Below are 20,294 nucleotides of genomic sequence, written 5' to 3' on the forward strand. Positions count from 1 at the left end.
GTGAGATTTGTAGTTTTTTTTTCTTTTTTCTTTTACAAATCACTTAGATTACACGCACTGTAGTATATACGTGCATTGTAATTGGGCCGAACATGAATGCGTGTACACAAACGCATTAGAAATATTTTTCTACAGAAGAATACTTTTTTCTCTCGGTATATTTTATATTTTTCCAACGTTATACTGAAAACTATAAAAACATAAATATATATATTAAATATTCGCAATGCTCCGAATAATGATTATCATCGAAAGTATAGTAAAGGTTGTTCTCTAATCTCATCAAACAGATCGATCATGTGGTTATCCTATTTTCCATTCAAATTCGACACGGTAAAATGCTAATGAAAGTTACCTGCTTTTGCCTATGTGATCGATCTCGTTTTATTTTTTTTTCCTCGCATGATTGATTAAAAAAAAAAAGTGTTCAATCTGGGCCCCTAGAGTATAGATAACTATACGAAAAGAAAGTCAATCGTATTTACATAATTATTTATTTATGTTATTAGCTCGTTCTACGATGATTTTCTATCAAAGTAGTATCTTGTAAAAGCTTTCATCAAATTAAACCGTTATTCGAATATCAATGATTGCATTTCAATCTAAATATGCGCATGATCTATGTTTCTGTATTCTGATCAAATATTTTTGCTATATACAATGTAAAAAACAAAAAATGTAAAAAAATTCAAACGTATTTGTTCATGATTGAAAATATTCAAATATTGTTCATATTCATTGAACATAACAATGAATTATTTTATTTAACGTTAAGATACTTAATTATCATATACAAAGATTTTGTTTTTTTAACAAAATTTGATACACTGATCTGATTTATAAACGGATATAAATAATCGTGTTTCGTTACGTATAGAATAAATCTTGTTTTAAACATATATGTTAATTAATTGAAACCACCTACAAAAATAGGATGTATTTACGATGAAAACGTTTTAACGAGGCATGAATGACCAATTCATGAGAAAATAAGAAAAAATAAAAAAAAAAAAAACTACGTAATCATTTCTGACGGCATAGCTAACATAAGAATGAGTACGCGTTTTTTAAAACGTATTTAAATAGGGGAACGAGTATCCGTTACATACTCAAAATGCCATTCCGTATAAACGTACTTTCGCATTTATTCCAATTTGTAGTAGTATGAATAATCAAATCCGCGAATTCTTCATTTCTAGATCGACCCGATTTTTAATTGGCAAAATCGGACACCGTCTAGACGATCGAATTACCACTGCGTAGTTCTGATTAACTTGTTTTTCTTTTTTTTTTTTTTTTAATTAATCGTTCGATGAGAATAAAACAAAACAGACATATGTAAGGAAGTAAACCACAATCTATTTTTTGTATATAAATATATATATATATATATATATATATGTATATGAAAAATATGAACATGTAATTCGATTTGCGTTGATTCAAATCGAAATTAAATCGATATTGGTTAAATCCTGAAAGCTTATTTCTATTTTATACGAACAAAAGAAAATCTGACAAGCAGATATATTAGCTTTTTTGATCTAAAATAAATAGAAAACAACAGAACTTTAAAAATATAATAACATATTTAACTATTTAGATCGATTCCTATTATCAAAGAATAAATAATAATGTAAATATGTAAATGTGTAAAATTCCTACAGTGCAAAAGTACAACAACAAGAATAATAATCAAATAGAAAATGTTGTTTCCTTGGAGTACTCGTGTATGATCATCGTTGAACAGCTTGTGCGTCAAGTGAGCAATGTCACTTGGATGAACACGTATATAACCAAGTGAGTCCCAGTAACCCCACCATTTTGCTCTTGAGGAGACCGACTTAATCACAACCAGTACCGTTAACCGTCCCCCACCACTTCCAACTATTCCCCTCCCACTTGGAGTTGGAAAAGGATCGAGTCGTGTGGAACGCCGAAGAGTGGGGGAAGAAATGCACGTGCGTCAGCAGGCAATGGCCCACTAACCTTGATACTTGGTATCCAAAGTAGTGGGGGTAAGACTCCACCAATCAAAGTCACGGCCGGTTTTCCCACTTGACTCGACACAATGACCTCGATATATTCCTTCTCTCTCAACGTTTCCTACTATTTTCCCCTCACCATTTTACTCTGGACGTTACTCTAACTCTCTCGTATTTCTCTTCCCCTCTCCTCTCACCCTCCCTCCCACCACAACCCTATCCCCTTATCCGCCACGACCTTCCATCTAGGTTATTAGCCTTCTCGTCTGACTGACTGGATAACCTTCTTACGCTTTTGCTTCTTTTACTTCTTCCTATTTTCCTCTTTCTTTCTTTCTTTCTTTCTTTCTTTCTTTCTATTCTTTTTTTTTACGCCATATATTTTTTTTCTTATGTTATTTCCCTACTCCTTTATTGGTTTCTATAAAAATTTCATATTTTGTACTTCGGCTTATAGGACAGCCCTTAAACGAATAATTAACGTTAAATAATATTTTTTAATGAAAAATATAAATGTTGGGTAAATGAAACTTTGAAACTTATTCGTTTGGATTTTTTGTTTTCTTTTTTTTTTTTTTTTATGAATAACAACAGTTAAGTGATAATATTAAGAGCGACACATAAATAAATAAATAAATGAAAAACGATGAATCGAATAAAGAAAAAAAGAAACAGGATTCCATGGATGTTAAATTCGTCAAGGTATATCTTGATAAGGATATTGTTCCCCATTGTATTCCGGCGCCCATCCTCTGTAGGGTTGATTAATTTCTTCTTGAGATCTTTGCCATTGCTCATGTACGTCGTAGGGTTTTACAACACTGTAACTAACTCTCGGTGATGGAGGTGGTGTTACGAGACTTTTCAATGCTACAGCACCGGAAATCAATAGTGCTATCAAACCAGCTCCGAGCCCTTTAAATCCGATAAAACCAATCAGCGTGATAACGATTGGTAAAACTATCAGGGCCTTTAATTTTAATGCAATTAGTATTGGCATCAACATTCTCTTCAATTTCGTGCGTGCTAAAATAAAAGAAAGAAAAGTATTTTTTTTAATTTTTTTTTTTAGTAGTAGTTTGTTTTTCTTATTTTAATTTTATGAACAATTTATTAATTTATGATTCGTCTAGTTAAAATTAATTTGAGAAGGTTTCTTTCTTTTTTTAAATCAATATTTAAATATAGGTGCGTATTATAAAATAAACGTAAATCTTAAGTTAAAGATGTTGAGGGGATAGAAAGGAAGGAAGGAAGGAAGAAGAAGAAGAAGAAGAAGAAGAAGAAGAAGAAGAAGAAGAAGAAGAAGAAGAAGAAGAAGAAGAAGAAGAAGAAGAAGAATGGGTTAAAGAAGGAAGAGAGTCTAATGGATAATTCTCATCATCGAATCTACTTTCTCTCGTACAAAGCTCTCTCCGTCATCGCCCTCCTGCGGCGTTCGTCCCAGAAACCTGGAATCTCGTCGTACGCGTTAACGTCTCATACCTAAATGACGTCCCACTTTATTCGGGTGCTCTTCACTTCTCTCTCCTCACCGTTTTTGCGGATATAAACTTTAATACAAAAAAAAAAAAAAAAAGAAGAAAAAAAAGGAGGACACGACGCGTCTTCGACTAAACCTTAAACGTACCCTAAAGGTTTTCTTATTTTCTTTTAATTTTTTTTTGTTTTGTTTTTGATCATTTACATCGATAACAAAATTCTTTTCTATTTGTATAAAAAAATTAAATAAATCCAAACCCACGATTTCGAAAAAAAAATAAAATAAATCAGAATAATACTTGGGAGTATTAAAATGTTTTCCCTTCAATCCCTTCGTAAGAAAAAATTTTCGATTTTTTTTTTTTCGAATTTCGAAAGGAACGAAAAAGTAGGCCAACATGATCTGATATCTCTACCTTTCTTTAAAACCAATCGGGAAAGAAGTTACCGGAAGTTCTACTTTTTCGACCAATCGTTTGATCCTTTCGTGGCTCACTTTTCGTTCATTGGAGCAATCTTAGAAAGTCGTGATGCTATAAGATTCTGCTCGGTAACGAGAATTATCTCAAATTCGAATGGAATACCAGACAACGAACACATGATTTTTATCTTTCGTCTTTGGTATTTCTTCCATTATCATTGACAACAATTAGTTATAACAAATGTTTATTACATTTTAATTTTATTTTTAGAAATAAAAATAAACTAAATTTTAACTTCGAAATAAAAATTGTTATTTTTCGTTTATCAATCAAATTAAATTAAACAATTAGGAGATTAATTAGTTAGTTTTATTTTGTTATCTTTAATGATGTTAATAAATGAAATTGTCAATTTTAACTATTATAAGATTAAATTTATCGTTAAATTTATCATCACCCATTAGCACTTAAATAAATTTACGTAATAAAATTTCTTTGAAAGAGATAAAATGTGAGTTATGAGTGAGAAGGTTTAAAAAAAAATAAAAATAAAAATAAAAATGATTCGAACACGTCAAAAGGGAGAGTAATAAAGACGATATTAATACTCAATTGAAATAATTCTAATGTAATAATTATTATAATATTTACCTTCGGAAGCACCACGTGCAAGACTTTTGAGTTCAATATCAACATCCTTTTGTCCTAAAGCACGTCCAAAGAAATCCGCTGATGATCCGTCATTAGGAAAATTGATATGAATCTTTCTAGTTGCGAAAAATCTTTCGATCCTTTCCACCAATGGATCATCAACATCTTTTTTCATTTCCCCTGAATCTTCTTCTACCGCTACTTTTTGCAACGTTACAATGTTACCATAAATATCAATATTATCCTTTTCGTTCAACGCATCCATAGCTTTGGTTAATTTCATTTCTAAATGTTCTACGTTATCGTCATCGTTTGAGATCCTTTGTGGATTTCCTAAAACTATAGTTAACAATTGTAATAATATTATAACTTTTGTCTTCATTGTCAGCTGTGAAAATGGTCGATATCACAGGTACGGAGCTAACAATTTGACTGATTTGCCCGAAGCCTATTTTTTTCTTATATATCAATCATCGATTCACATGGTGGGGCTAGTTTAAACCATTTGGCAAGCTAACATGTAAGTAACGCGTTGACAAGAATTTTAATTGCAATACATTCCCTACATAGCAAGTGTTAAACCAAGTGCTGAGCACGATCGTTGGGTGACGTAGGGCGCAGTGCATCCAACGCATAACGGCATCTAATATTCCTTTTTAAATCATATTACACTTTGCAAATCATCAAATTATTATTATATATATATATATATATATATATATATATATATATATATATATATATATATATATATATGTATAAATATGTATTTATTAATTATACATTAGACGATTTAATTTGATTGCAACAAATAAATAAGATTTGAATATTAAATTATTTTAAAATAATCGAATTGAATTATATTTATAAAAATGATATTTTATAATTAATCATTAGTTATAGAATCTTTAAAAATATTATTAAAAATATTTTTATATAAATAATAAGAGATGATTATTAAATTTCGTAAAGTTTGTATTTCAAATTGGAACTTAAAGAAAAGTAAAAAAAAAAAAATACAAATAAATGTAGAGAAAGTGTAAAGGTAAGAGGCAAAAGCAAAGAAAAAAAAAAAAAAAATACGACGGAAAGAGAATAATAAGAGAAAAAGGAAAAGAAAGAGAGAAAAAAGGTGTGAGAAAGAATTTAACTGGTGGGAGAAGAAATGACCTCGTGCATGTATGCCCGTGTCCAATTGGAATCGCATATGAGGTTTCGTCAGTTTAACGTCGTATGAAAATTGAATTTGCAATTATAGATGAGTTAGTTCAAACAATTGCTTTTTAAAATCACATCTGACCCACCGATAGTAAAACTAATCACGTACAATGGGGGTTTTCTATGCTATCTTATTCAAATTCTATCAACACATTCACGAATATGAGTTTAAATAATTTCACCAAACTAGAAATCGGGTTTCTTTATCGTACCCAAAGAACTTTTGTTTAAAACGTACGACGATTTGAACGAAACAAAAATGTGTGTATGCGTTTGAGGGTTCAATAAACAAACAGATGATAATTTAAAGTACAAAAATTATTTATTACATATTGAATGATTTTTTTGTTTAAATAATTTACATATAATGTATGAAATTTATTATTATAAATATTAAGTATATATAAATATTATTCTAACAGTCGTTGTCGGTGGATGAGACACACCCCGATCCAATGAATTTTTTTACAAGTATCAAAAATTCATTGAAACAAAAAAAAAAAAAAGAAGAAAAACCACGTCGTTTATTAGGCTGCATTTGTTATTGGTTCGTGTGCCGAATAAGCGAGTGAATGAGCATCGATATTTCCTTGCGTATCATCGAAACTTCTTCTGTAATATCCCTGTTGTTGACCACCTGAAACAGCTGAGGGCCATCCTTGAGTAGCTGGTTCGTACCAATTGTTACCGAACGATGGTGATTTGCCAAAAATGTTGCTAACGGTGCTACCACTGCCAAACATCTTTTGGAAAAATAGGATGCCCGCCAAGATTAGGGCTATTTTACCAATGACAAGTGCCTTCAATACTAACAGACCCAAACCACCGAAAAGAATCGGAACTAAGGCAAATATTTTCACTCCTACTGCTGCTATCAATGGTAAGATTACTTTCTTAATCTTACCACGAGCTGAAATCAAACAAACGAAAAATTTTCATTGTCATAATTATCCTTTTGAAAAATGTGGAATTCGTTAGAACACGTTATTATAATCCCAGAGAAAATAAGATTATTATTATTATTATTATTATTATTAATCATCATCGTCAGAATTTGCTAAAGGAAAGCGAATCGTTTGAGAGAGAACAAGTTTATCCGGAACTTGTTTGAGAGAACTCGAATGCGTATAGATATCACGAAGGTGAAAGGCGGATTTTATTCGTTCGTACTCGTAAGTCGTGACGACGTGAATCCGTGACGTCAGTAGTTGTTGTTGTAGTCTCTCAATGCTATCGCAAAGAGGATCACACGATTATATCATCGAAAACTACCATCGTAAAAGAAAAAAAAAAAAAAAGAAAAAAAAACTTCATTTGTAAAATACGTTTTAAATTACCTTCGGAAAGTGCACGAGAATTAAATTCTTCCGGTATGCTGAGCTTCAAGCTGTGACTTTTCATGAATGACATGGCAGATTCGTAGATCATGCTAACGAGTTTCAATGCCCTTTCAGTAGAATCCTTTGGTAATTCGTTCATCACATCTAATTCGGTTTTCAAACTTTTTGCACTGCGTTCCACTATAAATCAAATATAATTAGAAAAATATTTATGTTAAGAAAAATCTAATGAAAATAATTGAAAATAACTTACTAGGTTTGTCTCGTACAAAAACAATACCATCGAGAAGCTGAATATCACTGGACCTTGATGCCCTATCCAATGTTGTAGCAGCTTTAACGAAGATGCAACTGAACAATTCATTCTCACGTTCCAAACAGTCGAGATCTCTGTTGATGAGTGTATCTGATGTTGGTATTGCCAAAGTAACGGTGACGAAGAATCCCAAGATCAATAATTTCTTCATCTTTCCCTTTTGTTTTATATTCGTTTATTAAATTATTGAAAAAGAACACACGGACACAGAGACAGATAGCAAAGGATAATCGTCGAACTGTTGAAATACGGAGCGAAGATGTTCCTTAGGAAAATTTTCGGATTATGATCTGGTCCTCCGAGTAGCTTCGATCTTTATAGGCATGCATTCAACAGGGAGTATCCCCCAATATTCCCCCACCAATGAATATGTAGAAGGAAGCGTGTAAAAGACAACGATGATGACGACAACGCATAACTCTTTTAAAGTATTCACTGAAACTCGTCATAGACATTAGTACACAGTTAAATGGGATGGTTGGTTGGTTGGTTGGTCGAGATGCCACCTCCCTGACTATACTTTCCTCGATAATTTTTTAAACAAACTCCTTGGCACCTCCTATGTCTCCTCAAAGTATCTGGGAGGGATATTATCTCTCCTAGTCGTTGTTCTTTCCTCGTTGAAGAACTCACTCTCGGTGGACTGACTTTTATTGATATTTTCTTATTATTTAGGTCACTAAGGGTCACTAATTAGTCACGTTCTTTCTGGTTTTCAAAAAAATACTTTTGTAGGATCTCATTTTATTCTTTTTTTCTTTTTTTAAATTACTTTCGATTAATCTTATGATTAGTAGTATTTCTAATAAGTATGACGTAAAACAACAAAATATTTAATACAAATACACACAAGCATGTTTGTTGAAATGAAATAAAAAATTATCGATATAAATCATCTCGAATAATTATCTCGTAGTGATTACAATGATCTTATACAAAGTGATAGTTTGACATAGAAAAAAATGTTTGAACAAAGAGAGTAGCATAAATTCTTATAGATGGGACAGTTAGCTCGTAACTATCTTTCACATTGTAAGAATTTTAATACTTTGAAGCTGCATAACCGCATCTCTCTGGCAGCTTCTCATCATAGACAATATTCTATTTCAAGAGAGGTCAAATAAAAAAAAAAAACAAAAACAAAAACGAATAAGTAGAAAAGATATGTATGCATATGTGTGCATGCTTGGGTGCCGTGCTGTGCCGTGCTGTGCGAGGTTGTTAAATCTTTTCATAAAAGATTTTCTTGGGTTGTCTATTTGAAACGTTTTAGTTAGAAGATAGTTAGAAAACCCTTGCATCTAGAAGATGCGTCCACGTGCATCGTCAAGTAGTTCACCTTGACCCAAAGAAATGCTACGAAGGTAACACGTGGACCTATGTGTTACATCTTCTCGATGGGATTTCTTATATAATACAATATGCATGTATTTATATTATAAATTCCAAATTCATTCTTATACAATTTTAAATTTATTTCTTCCTTTATTATTATTATTATTATTTTATTTTACGTTAATTAGAATTTTTAACCTATCCATCATATTAGTTTATAAAATTATGAAAAATTCCAATCCATTAAGAAAAGAAAATTATTTAATTTTTATGATGTTTGTCGAAAATATGTGTTTACCAAACGAATACGAGTAACCTGTTGTTAGTTCCTTGTCAAAATCGAGTACAAACGAATGCATTTGGTTGAGTCGTTGTGAAATAATTTGTATAAACAAATGCGTGATTAATTAATAAGTCCCCATTATTATTAAGTTTTGCATGTGGCGCAAGCAGCATTGCTGCATGTGGGTCATATTTCGAATAACAAACAAGCTCGAAAACGAGAGACACCATATTCGCAAATGGAAGTCCATTGTACTCGGTACACTCAGGGTGGTGGGCCTCTTTAAATATTTAACAGTTCTCACTTTATGAGTCGTGAGAGTTTCTTCCTCTTCTCTTTTCTTTCTCTCGTTTTCTTTTTTTCTTTTTTTTTTTTTCAAACGATATCCGGTCTCATAAGAAACGAAATATTTAAGATTGATACTTTTGGTTTTATTTTCTAGGTTAGTTTTGATATACACGTTTGATTTTCTATAGCAATTGAGAATCATTCGAAAGGTGTCTGATTCATCGATTTCATTGAGACATTCCGAAAAATAAAAAGTTATTCAAAAAAACAAAAACAAAAATGTTACACGTGACGCTTCGTATAAACGAGAAAAGGAAAGTGTACTCTAAATGGTGAAAGTTAAGTTTTGTGTCCTACAATAGATGGCGAACACTTTTTACTTTTTTCTTTTTCTTTTTTTTTTTCTTCGTCGATTCATATTCGTTCTTTGAACGATTATTACTACGCTATATATTATTAAAACTGTTACGAAATATTTGGAAATATATTTAAAACGTGTATAGAACACAAAACTCTTATATGTTCGATTTAATATATTTTTTTTTTGAATTTTTTTGTTTTTTTACAATGGACGAGTTAAAAGAATTTTTTTTTTTTTTTTATGTCAGAGAACACGGAAGAACGAGGCCAATGAACTTTACGCTCGCGTCCTATATCCTAAGCTTATCTTTTTTATTTTTTTTTTATAGGCTGCTGCTGCTTCCCAAATCCGGTTGTGTGTTGGTATTTCTATATACTACGTTTATAATCTAAATAATAAAATAATCAATTATTATTATTAAAGGTAATTTATTAGACAATAAAATAAATATCAAACGAATTGGTAGAAAAATTATTATTATTATTATTATTTTTTTTTTTTTTAATAAAATTATTATCAATAGGAACATTAATGAATATTTTTAATATTGTATAATATATATAAAAAAAACTTTGATATATTTTTTTTCTATCTTACTTGACTTTAAAATACAAACAAATCTGTGTGTACAAATCATTAGCACTTCATAAACGTGTATATTTCTTCGTTGCAATTAACACGTTTTAGTATCGAACAAAAACATAATTATACTTCAAAGATGACTGTGTTTGTTCATTTGTTTTTTTAATTTAATTATAAAAAAATATCTCTAACGATTAACAATTATTTACAATAAGTTTACACGTATAAATTCATATTTTATTTTATTTAATATCTATACTAACTACCAAATGAATTAAAATTATTATTATTATTATTATTATTATTATTATTATTATTATAAATTGATTAACATTATGATTTTTAACGTTGACACTTTTTTTTCGTTCACATACTTTTGTTAGACAATTACGACGAATGTTAATTAAATGAATGATTTATTTTCTCTTACGATATTCTTTATAAAATCTGTATGGTTCTTCTTCTTCAAAATCATCAACAACTTCGTAAGCATCTTTACGCCTGTATTTGGTCGATGGTACATTGACAACGTCGTAACCATTGGATGATGAACTTTGGGCAACTTTTTTTAATCCTACGATGGCAGCAAGTATCAAACTCATCAAACTCAGTACAACAGCTTTGCCACTTAAAACGGCAAGTGCTTTCAACGCGATTGGCAATAGAATTGATTTTATTAATAAAAATCCAACTATCAGTGGTACCACGTATTTGTTCAACTTGTGTTTCTTTTTTTCCTTGCTGCACATAGAAAAACAAAACAAAACAAAACAAAACAAAATTGTAAGAAATCATTTAGAAAAACATACGTAGCATAACGATGATTCCTTGTTAGTCACGTCGAGTGTGACGGGAGGATTTAATTAAATCAACTCGAGTATAAAAAGTATTTATGGTGTTTTATCCTTTTAATTTTTTGTTTTCTTCTTATTTTTTGTGCCAGGAAAGCGAACACCGTGAACGGTTTAAGGGGTATCGTATCGCGAATCATAACAATAAATAGGTGGAGTACGATAGTAATTTCACGCTTCCGCGATATCGATAAAATAATAATCAAATTGATGGATACGTGTTCGCGCATCGTTTACTCTTATAAATAATTTTAGTTTTGATCTTTTATTTTTATTTTTTTTTTTTTTTTAGTATTATTTTTGTGTTCAATATTAAATTTATGTCAATGAAAAAAAAACATGGACGTTTGTAAAATATTTTGAAATAATCATTCACGTACGTACCTTCTTCAATATCCATCTTTGTATCGCATAATCTCGTGCATGGAATAAACGATTCGACAACGTTTAAAATCCTATCGGTTAACCATGAATTACTTCCAATGCCATTTACGATGAATTTTTTCGTTGTAACGGAACGTTCTTGAGTCTCTTGTACCATTTCCGTACCAACTAACAATGATAAAAATATTAACGACACGTAAATGTAAAACATTTTTTTTTTTGTAGTTAATGAAACAAAAGTAAAAACTAATATCTTGATTGTTTTAAAGTTAAGGGTTTTTAAACGACGGTTCGAACTCGTAAGAAAATAAGATGTCAACTGATGGTCCTGTTCAGTCTTAGCATTAGTTTATATAGGGTGCCACGGAAAAGACTCTGAGAAGGAGTTCACCAAGTTGGTACCAAAGCGTGACGAAAAGATCCGCCATCCAATAGCAGTTTGTTCAATCATTTGACTAGACATCTTCCCCCGAATATTTAAACCAGGACAAGTAGAACATAGTCAGAATCGTGCTGAACGAATAAGCTAGCGAACGAGTCCTCATAATCATCATTACCATTACCATCATCATCATCATCATCGTCGTCGTCGTCGTCGTAAGAGACGTCATCTTGGGAAAATGTAATTTAGTCGATCCACTTCGTTTCACACTCGAGTTAATCCTTGTATTACCAACCAAACGTTTCGGCCGATCAGTTGGCGGCCTGTTTATAATCCTAAATTCCAACATTACTCAAACGTTAAGTTTACTCGTCATAATTCTGACGAATTAAACATATTGATATATTGAAGTTTTGATTAAGATTTGATAATCCCCCCCCCCCCGTATTGAAATAAAATGATTTAGATAAGTTAGATTAATTTGTAAATTGATTGAAAAAATTCGTCACAGTTGTTGATCAAGTAAGACGATTTTGGCATAAACATTTTGATTTGTTTTCAATTGAAAACAGATTTATGGATGTTGAATAAGAAACAGGATCGAATTAATTCGATTTCATTTTGATTGATCTTGATAATAGTTGATTTAACCAAATTTAATTTTAACCAAAAGAAAAAAATGTCTGTGTGAACCTTCTCGTTAACCCTGTCAATTCTAACTGTATCGGTTTAATATTTACGTAGGAATTATAATCGAAACTTTCCAATGAAATTATTATTATAGATTTAGTCCAGTTTCTTTTACCTAACGTATATGTGTGTTTGTTCTTTCCTTTTTTTTTTTTTTTTTTTTTTTATTTTGCTTTACCTATTACTATTTTTAATTCGACGTTGAAGTTTATTTTCTCAAGTTCTATGTGAAAAGAAAAGAACCATTATATCGGATTCTATATATGGCTATGAGGATGAGCAAAATTACTTGGCGTTTCCTTGACAAACAAATCTAAATGCCCTCAGGGTGGCACGTGAATAAAACTACCGATATCTAGGTTGCTCGCTTCATACACGAGAGATTCGATTAATTCGACTATCATTCAACAACCATTCTGAATTTCCTTTCGTCTCTTCGTAAAACCGAATGTACATGCGTGTTATAAACATGTGTGTTATATTCGCAAATTTTGTTTGCTTAATACAAGTTTTTTTTTTTAATAATTACTACGATTTATTAATATAATTTTTATTATATTATATCAATTATATTTAATTTCATTTAATTATTTATACTTACGGTTTTATTAATAATTATTAATTAAATTAGAAAAATGTAAACATTTGCTTTTCAATTCAAATAAAAAAACATCGAGAATCTTATAAATAAAAAGTATTAATAATTAAATAAATAAAAGTAATTGTCTGTTGTTTTCTTTTTTTTGGTAAATTAAAAAAAAAAAGATTCGTGAAAAAATTGAATGATTGAACTAACTGAATTTAATTCAAATATCACCAAGTAAGTATTCAAATACATCCCTAATGCATTTTATTTTTATTTTTATTATTATTTACGTGCAAAGATATTCGCGCAATAATTATACATAAACAAGCAACATTGATAAATCGATTTAAACTAAAATTTAAAAATAAAAATATCTAAAAGTACTTTTACAATCATGTTGTAAAGGTTCCTAATATATCATTTTTACAATACCAGTGGAAATAACAATCGATGTCATTCGTTGACGTTAACTCGTCAAGTAAATCGAATTATAAGCACCAATTCGTTAATAGTTAGTTACCCAGATATCAGTACTTTTCTAGTAAAGGAATGGTTTGACCATATGAATTTATATGATGAATATATTTTCAAAGGGTGGAACCAAAAAAAGAAGAACAGTTTAATTATGGTCGTACACATCATTACCCATTGCTTCTTAATACACATCATACAGATACAAATACATTTATTCAAAGAATTTTCAACAAAACGTGTTGTAAACGAATGTATACATCAACACACACACACACACACATTCACAAAATATTATAAGTACATAAATACATTCAAAAGATTCAGTTGAATTCATACACGCATACATAGACTCTGACATGATCGATGATTATAGTGTTTAATGCACTCATATATTCCCCGTACATAGTACCCCCCCCCCCCATGCTTCCACACTCCTCCCTTTGGGTTCTCATTTTGTTATTTTTTTTTATTCAATTTTTTTTTCCTTTTTTTATTTTACGGACTGTCGATTTTCTTGGCAACTGAAGCGTGCCCGGCAGCATGCTCCCGGAACCCCCTCTGAACCCCCCTTGTCTTCTTAGCTCGTCGTCAAGAAAACGGATCGGTTAGTAGTTCTCGTTCGTTCGTTAGACCCGTAAGTTCTATCTATCGATCTATCGATTTTCATACATTTCTAATAAATCGCGAAAATTTCATTTATCATGATAATTGATTTACGGTGAACTTAAGGTAAAAATACAACCCCTGGATTGAATATATATTTATATTTATATATATATATATATGTATATATATATAATTGAAATTTTCATTGAAATAAATTAAATTGATTATTTGATATAATTGTCAAAATCAAAAATTCGTCAACAAATGTGTTTATCTGCCGACATGATCGAACGATTCGTGAAATATTATTACGCAAAAAGATCATTTAGGATTTAACGATGATGTTTTGTCGTATTAAATGAAAAAAAAGAGAGAAAAAGATGAGCAAAAATACGAATTTATTAATAACATTTTTATTATTAACAAGTTTTTGTTATATCGTAAGAGGATCGCAAGAACTTGATGTGATTGAATCAACAGATGAAAAAGCAAACGAACGTATTGATGAACGTTCAAGATCGCGTGTCCAGGATGTTGGGAAAATTGTCAAAGAAAATAATAATAATAATAATAAAATTGTTACACATGGTACATTATTTTTAAATCGTTTACAACATGACAGGAAGGAACATTTGAAAAAGGATAATAAGTTAAACGTTAAGGCGAATACGATTAAAGAGAAAAGTAACGATCTATTGAGAGGTAATATTTGTAATTTTGTTGTTTTTGATTGTTTATATTAAAATTTCATTGTTTTTAAATTTTAAGAATGAAAGAACTAATTTAATAAAATAATAATGAACAGTGTAATAATTATGTTTGAACGTTTGAAGGGTTTACTGTTTTTTTTGTTGTTAAATTTAAAAAATAATTTAATTAAATAATAATGAACAGAACAGTGTAATAATAATAATAATAATAATAATAATAATGTTGGAACGTTTGAAATGATTTTTTAGGTCGACCAAGAAGGAAAAAACGTCGTAGAAGAAATCGTGCATTAATGGCATTGTTATTGGCATATAAAATGAAGTTCATGGCACTTATACCAACGCTATTAGGTGGTTTTATCTTATTAATTGGAAAAGCCCTATTAGCGGGATTTTTCTTCGCCCTTTTTGCTACCGTTTTAAGTCTGAAAACTCATTAAAATGGAGAATAAGGATGATTAAAATTATCAAAATTCATGCAATCATGTTCTGTACTTGTGAAATGAAAAGGAAGATAGAAAGAAGATATCAAGAGGATTACATAATTTTGTTCAATCAAAACGGGTGATATATTTACTACTCGTATTTTATTGATATTCAATAAGATTTCATATTAATTTATAGTGAATCATATTAACAATTAATTATTTTGAAAAATTAACAAACTTTTCATTGATTGATCATACAAGTTTTGTTGAAATATTATTTTTGCAAGAAAATGATTGAAAATATGATTAGATACAAGTTTAGATATATTTTGTATCAATGAATTTATTAATTTGAATAACGTGCAATGGGTAAAAATATAGTAAATTAAATTATGAATAATTATTAATAATATTGTGTTTTATTATTTCATCATATAATAGTTACAACAAAATAAAACTTATTAAGAGTTATTAAAAATATTATTAGACTATAACAGACTTATAAGTTGATAATTATTAAATTACAACAAATTAAGTTACAGCTTAAAAAAAAAAAAAGAAAAAGAAAAAAAATAACACTTTTGATTTTTTTTCATCGTACATTCATTATAAAACATAATTTAAATATATATATAAATAAATATAAATATAATAAATAGAATAATAAATAATATATATATATATATATATATATATATATATAAAGATTATCTACTAACAAGATTATTTCATAATTCGACATTATCTTATATGATATGTTATTAACAAAAATTCGTCAATTAAGTTAATTCGAACGTTTAACGTAGCGTAGGAAAAAATTCTTTAAACGTATTCGAATATAAATCCCGTTATGATCTAGCGTGCGAGAAATAAGTACTCAGTTATATACAACCCGGACATTTCGTTGGATCGATGAGTATTATCACGCTTGTTTAAAAACATTTCCTTTTTTCTTTTTTTTTTTTTTCTTTCTTTTTATATTCTCGTAGATTAACGCGAATACTGTTAACGTAATTTCCAAACAAGAACAATTCATCTTATTATGATGCTCATACTATCGTCATAAAAGTATTTAAAATATATACGAGTAATTTTAAAGTCATTTTGAGAAAATCTAAAGAAGAATTACGAGAGATCATAATCAACAGAATTCAATCTTCTTGATAAAAGAAAAAAAAAATAGGCCCTCCTTTCATACGAAGTACAAATTTTAAGTAGAGATAATTTTCTTCCTCGTTAGTCTACTCATTCATCATCATCATCATCATCATTGTTGCTGTTGTTGTTGTTGTTGTTGTTGTTGTACTCTAGAACTTTTGTACGCCAGATTGTGAGCGTATTGCTTGTCAGATTCCGTGACGTCAGTAAAATCTTTCAAACTTCTGTCCCAACCACCGCCACTTTGTTGCCAACCACCATGAGAATCGTGACTTTGCTTTTGACTTAAGAGTTTTTTCAAACCGATTATCATGGACAGTACTAGTGCAATTTTACTGATGATCAATGCTTTCCCTGCTAGAAGGAATAGAACGCCCATGGCTATTGGTACCATTGCAGCCATTTTCATTGCCATACCCATCATCATCATACCCATCATTTTCTTCATTTTACCACGTCCCTCTTCAATGCTACGTTTTAATTCAACGGAATTGGTCTTTGGTAAATGTATTTGTATGTTGTATCCATTCAACAGATTAGTTATTTTATCGATTAAAATATCATTTAACAATTCTTCTTTGGATGCAGCAGCACCACCACCATTGTTACGACCCAAATTATCCAAATCAATGGTCAAACTTTTCATCGTGGATTCATTTTTTCCAATACTATTTGGTACCTTGATCAATTCCAAATTATCACCAATCGGTAATGTATCAATACGACCCAATCTGTCGAAGAAAAATATAGCCTTTTTTTTTAAACACGGTGATAAGGCTATGTTACGTTGTTGACAATCCTCGTAAACTCGATACAGAGCACGATATCCTTTGTCGAATAAACTAAATTCTTCGTTTGCCAGGTTGACCATGATCATACCACTCAACGTCAAAATTACAAGTGTACACTTGAATAGATCCATTTTAATATCTACGATTATTACCCCAAATAAAAAAAAACAAAACAAACGGAAACAATTCTCTGGTATCTCTGGTAACTCGTTGGATACTCGAAATCTCGTCAATTTTCAGAATACGTTGACAAATCACGAATAATACACGAGGAATTATAATCGGTTAAATCCACGTACCGACATTTACCTCAATCGACATTTACCTCAACTGTCGACAAGACGAGTGGTCCGGGTCGATATATACCACAAGCAGATGGTTACAATCCTACAGAAAAAGGGGATGAGAGAGCTAGGCTCCCCCACATGAGATCTTGCCAACATCAACATACCACTAAGATAGCATCTTTCTTTCTCTGTATGCTGCTTCACTTCCTCACTCTGCTTAATGTGTCTTTTTTTCCCCCCTCAATCCTCTTCCAACCAAAACAATTTTACCATTATTCTCAACACATGCGAATAACGTGCTGAGAAACATCTTCAAGGCTACGATGGAGAGAAAGAGAGAGAGAGAGAGAGTGTGAGGGTGAAGGGTGGGGGGAGAATAGTAACATGTGACCCTTCTTGACACAGAGACCCACTCGAGAAGATGAGAACCGTGGATATTCGTTGCATCTTTTCTTCTATACAGTTTCATTCAATTTCTCTCTCCTTTCTTCTTTTGATTCGTTAAAAACCATACACAGGTATTATAAAATGGACCAATCGAAAGGCATTGTAGAGAGAAAGACAAAGACTTTAAGTAGACAGAATGAAAATGTGCAAAGAGAAGGGATATACCAATACTATTACTACTAGGATGACTTTGTAACTCTTTATCGGTATACGTGGTTGGCACAGTGACCTAACTGACCTTCCGATTCGACTAACACGACGATTGCCTTCTTCCAATCCTCTCAGTTTTCTATTAAGAGCGGGGGTGGATTTAAACTCTATACACAACGATCTACTTTACTTATTCGGTTCGTTGAATTCTTTAGATGTTAGAGAATCTATACTATTTATCGTTAATTTTCTATAATAGGTTTACCAATTTTAATCAATAATACAAGTTCAGTGATTGTTCTTTTAGAAACACTGGTTTTTGGTTGAGAAATTTTTATCTAATCGTTAATCAATTTGAACATGTCTATAATACAACTAGAAATACAGATTTTGGTTTTTTTGTAATTTTAAATAATGATTTATCAATTTTAACTTGTCTATAATATAACAGCAATGATTGCTTTTTAGAAACATTGATTTTGGTTTAGAAATTTTTATGTTATTTTGTTTACATTTTTATGTTATTTTTAATAATAGGTCTAGCAATTTTCATCAATAATACAACAACAATAATAATTTTTCCTAGAAATCCAGATTTTTGTTCTACATTTTATAATATTATATATATTATACATTATTTTTTAATATTGTTTTAGAAATAAATTTAAATAAAAATATTGAGATTTTTTGTATTCTCAAAATGTTGATTCAAAAAAAAAATATTATTTTAGAAATAACATCAACTAAATGATAATAAAATGTTTAATAAATTTTTTCAATAATTTAATTATTTATAAATTAGTTCAAAAATTTCTTTGAAATTTCTTGACAATTTTAAATTGAAGAAACTAATGATTTACGAAGCGTAAACAGAATATACTGTATTCCGTATTCCGTACACGTACAATGTAGTCGACACGGTCAATCGAGGTTAGCGCATCTCGCACGATGTAACTAGATGCATCCTCGATGCACTTACCTACTTCGCCGATTATATCTCATGTAATCGGCTTAGTACGTTACCACGGATGACAGTTAAACATTATTAACGCATTTCTCGTTCTACATTCTAGAAAGACAAGTTCTAAATTCTCACGAATATTTTTCTTTTCTTTTTCTTGTTTTTTTTTTTTCATGTTTTTTTTTAAACAATAATAATAACAGATTTTACGAATAGAATTCTCGTGACAAATTCCTCATCAGATTTAATTCAGTAAATCATCATCATTACACTTTCACGAATAGTCCTACATTGTTAATTCATTTTTGTTTCTCAACGTGATCTCATTTTCTTTCGTATTGAAAATTTGAAATCAATGTTTTATATAATTTGAATAATATAAAAATAATTCATATGTTTTCCTTTTTTTTCTTTATTAAGTAATTAGTTTTAATATTATTTACGTATTCAATTTTACTTGCGTAATTTGATTATTTTTAAGATAGAACAAAACTTTTACCTGTACTACCAAACGAAAGATCCAGGATTTGAAATAAGAATAAGAGAATAGTAAAAAAAATTCGAGAAAATTTTTTTATTTCACAGGTGACATTGTTTTTTATCGTTGCTCGCTTATATAAATCGGGTCATTGATTTTTTACTATGACAATTGTGTTCGCGTCACTTGCAAACTCACGTTGCAAAAACATATATATATATATATATATACATACATTTATAATATTTTCTAATATTGGTCATCGAGATTTGCTCTGGTTAGTAAAAAAAAAAAAATCGCAAAATTTAAATCCCACTTTCTCAAAAATTATTTCAACACTTACGAGAAAATTCTCTTCAATTATTATTTCCTTATTTCCTTTTGGTTGAATGAAATTTCATTTATGTAAAATGCGTGCAGATATATATATATATATATATATATATAGAAATGCATACAATAGTTTAGATTTAAGTGAACGCAGTTACACCATATACCGTTACCGACACGCGTACATTACGGTTTATATACGTAATTTCTAAATAACACCGTAATAAATAATGGAAGTTTAACCGTTTCTTTTTCACCGGTAATTGTTACACGACCCGGAAAATTGATCATTTCAATATTTATAATCAATGCAGTTTA

General features: G+C 30.0%; 4 protein-coding genes across 4 annotated transcripts; 1 reads left to right on the forward strand and 3 right to left on the reverse strand.

Moving 5' to 3' along the window:
- Positions 1-2,682: 2,682 nt before the first annotated feature.
- Positions 2,683-4,922, reverse strand: Osi15 (DUF1676 domain-containing protein Osi15). The gene is made up of 2 exons (XM_015317742.2): positions 4,541-4,922; positions 2,683-3,011 (listed from the first exon to the last, which is right to left on the reverse strand). The coding sequence occupies exons 1-2, from the start codon at positions 4,920-4,922 to the stop codon at positions 2,683-2,685; spliced, it is 711 nt and encodes a 236-aa protein (XP_015173228.2).
- A 1,363-nt stretch (positions 4,923-6,285) lies between these two features.
- Positions 6,286-7,600, reverse strand: Osi14 (DUF1676 domain-containing protein Osi14). The gene is made up of 3 exons (XM_015317743.2): positions 7,352-7,600; positions 7,096-7,278; positions 6,286-6,668 (listed from the first exon to the last, which is right to left on the reverse strand). The coding sequence occupies exons 1-3, from the start codon at positions 7,563-7,565 to the stop codon at positions 6,286-6,288; spliced, it is 780 nt and encodes a 259-aa protein (XP_015173229.1). The 5' UTR covers positions 7,566-7,600.
- Positions 7,601-10,679: 3,079 nt separating this feature from the next.
- On the reverse strand, positions 10,680-17,454 carry LOC107064734 (uncharacterized). Its single transcript, XM_089177595.1, has 5 exons — positions 16,681-17,454; positions 16,370-16,428; positions 15,286-15,371; positions 11,495-11,666; positions 10,680-11,004 (listed from the first exon to the last, which is right to left on the reverse strand). The coding sequence occupies exons 1-5, from the start codon at positions 17,452-17,454 to the stop codon at positions 10,680-10,682; spliced, it is 1,416 nt and encodes a 471-aa protein (XP_089033721.1).
- Positions 14,445-15,695, forward strand: LOC149030783 (uncharacterized). The gene is made up of 2 exons (XM_089177613.1): positions 14,445-14,938; positions 15,196-15,695. Exons 1-2 carry the CDS (start codon positions 14,617-14,619, stop codon positions 15,384-15,386), a joined length of 513 nt encoding a protein of 170 aa, XP_089033739.1. The 5' UTR covers positions 14,445-14,616; the 3' UTR covers positions 15,387-15,695.
- Positions 17,455-20,294: the final 2,840 nt, after the last annotated feature.

The sequence above is a fragment of the Polistes dominula genome, unplaced genomic scaffold (assembly GCF_049000335.1).
Source record: "Polistes dominula isolate Pdom_NZ unplaced genomic scaffold, Pdom_raw_medaka contig_24, whole genome shotgun sequence".
In the NCBI taxonomy this organism is placed as follows: Eukaryota; Metazoa; Arthropoda; class Insecta; order Hymenoptera; family Vespidae; genus Polistes; species Polistes dominula.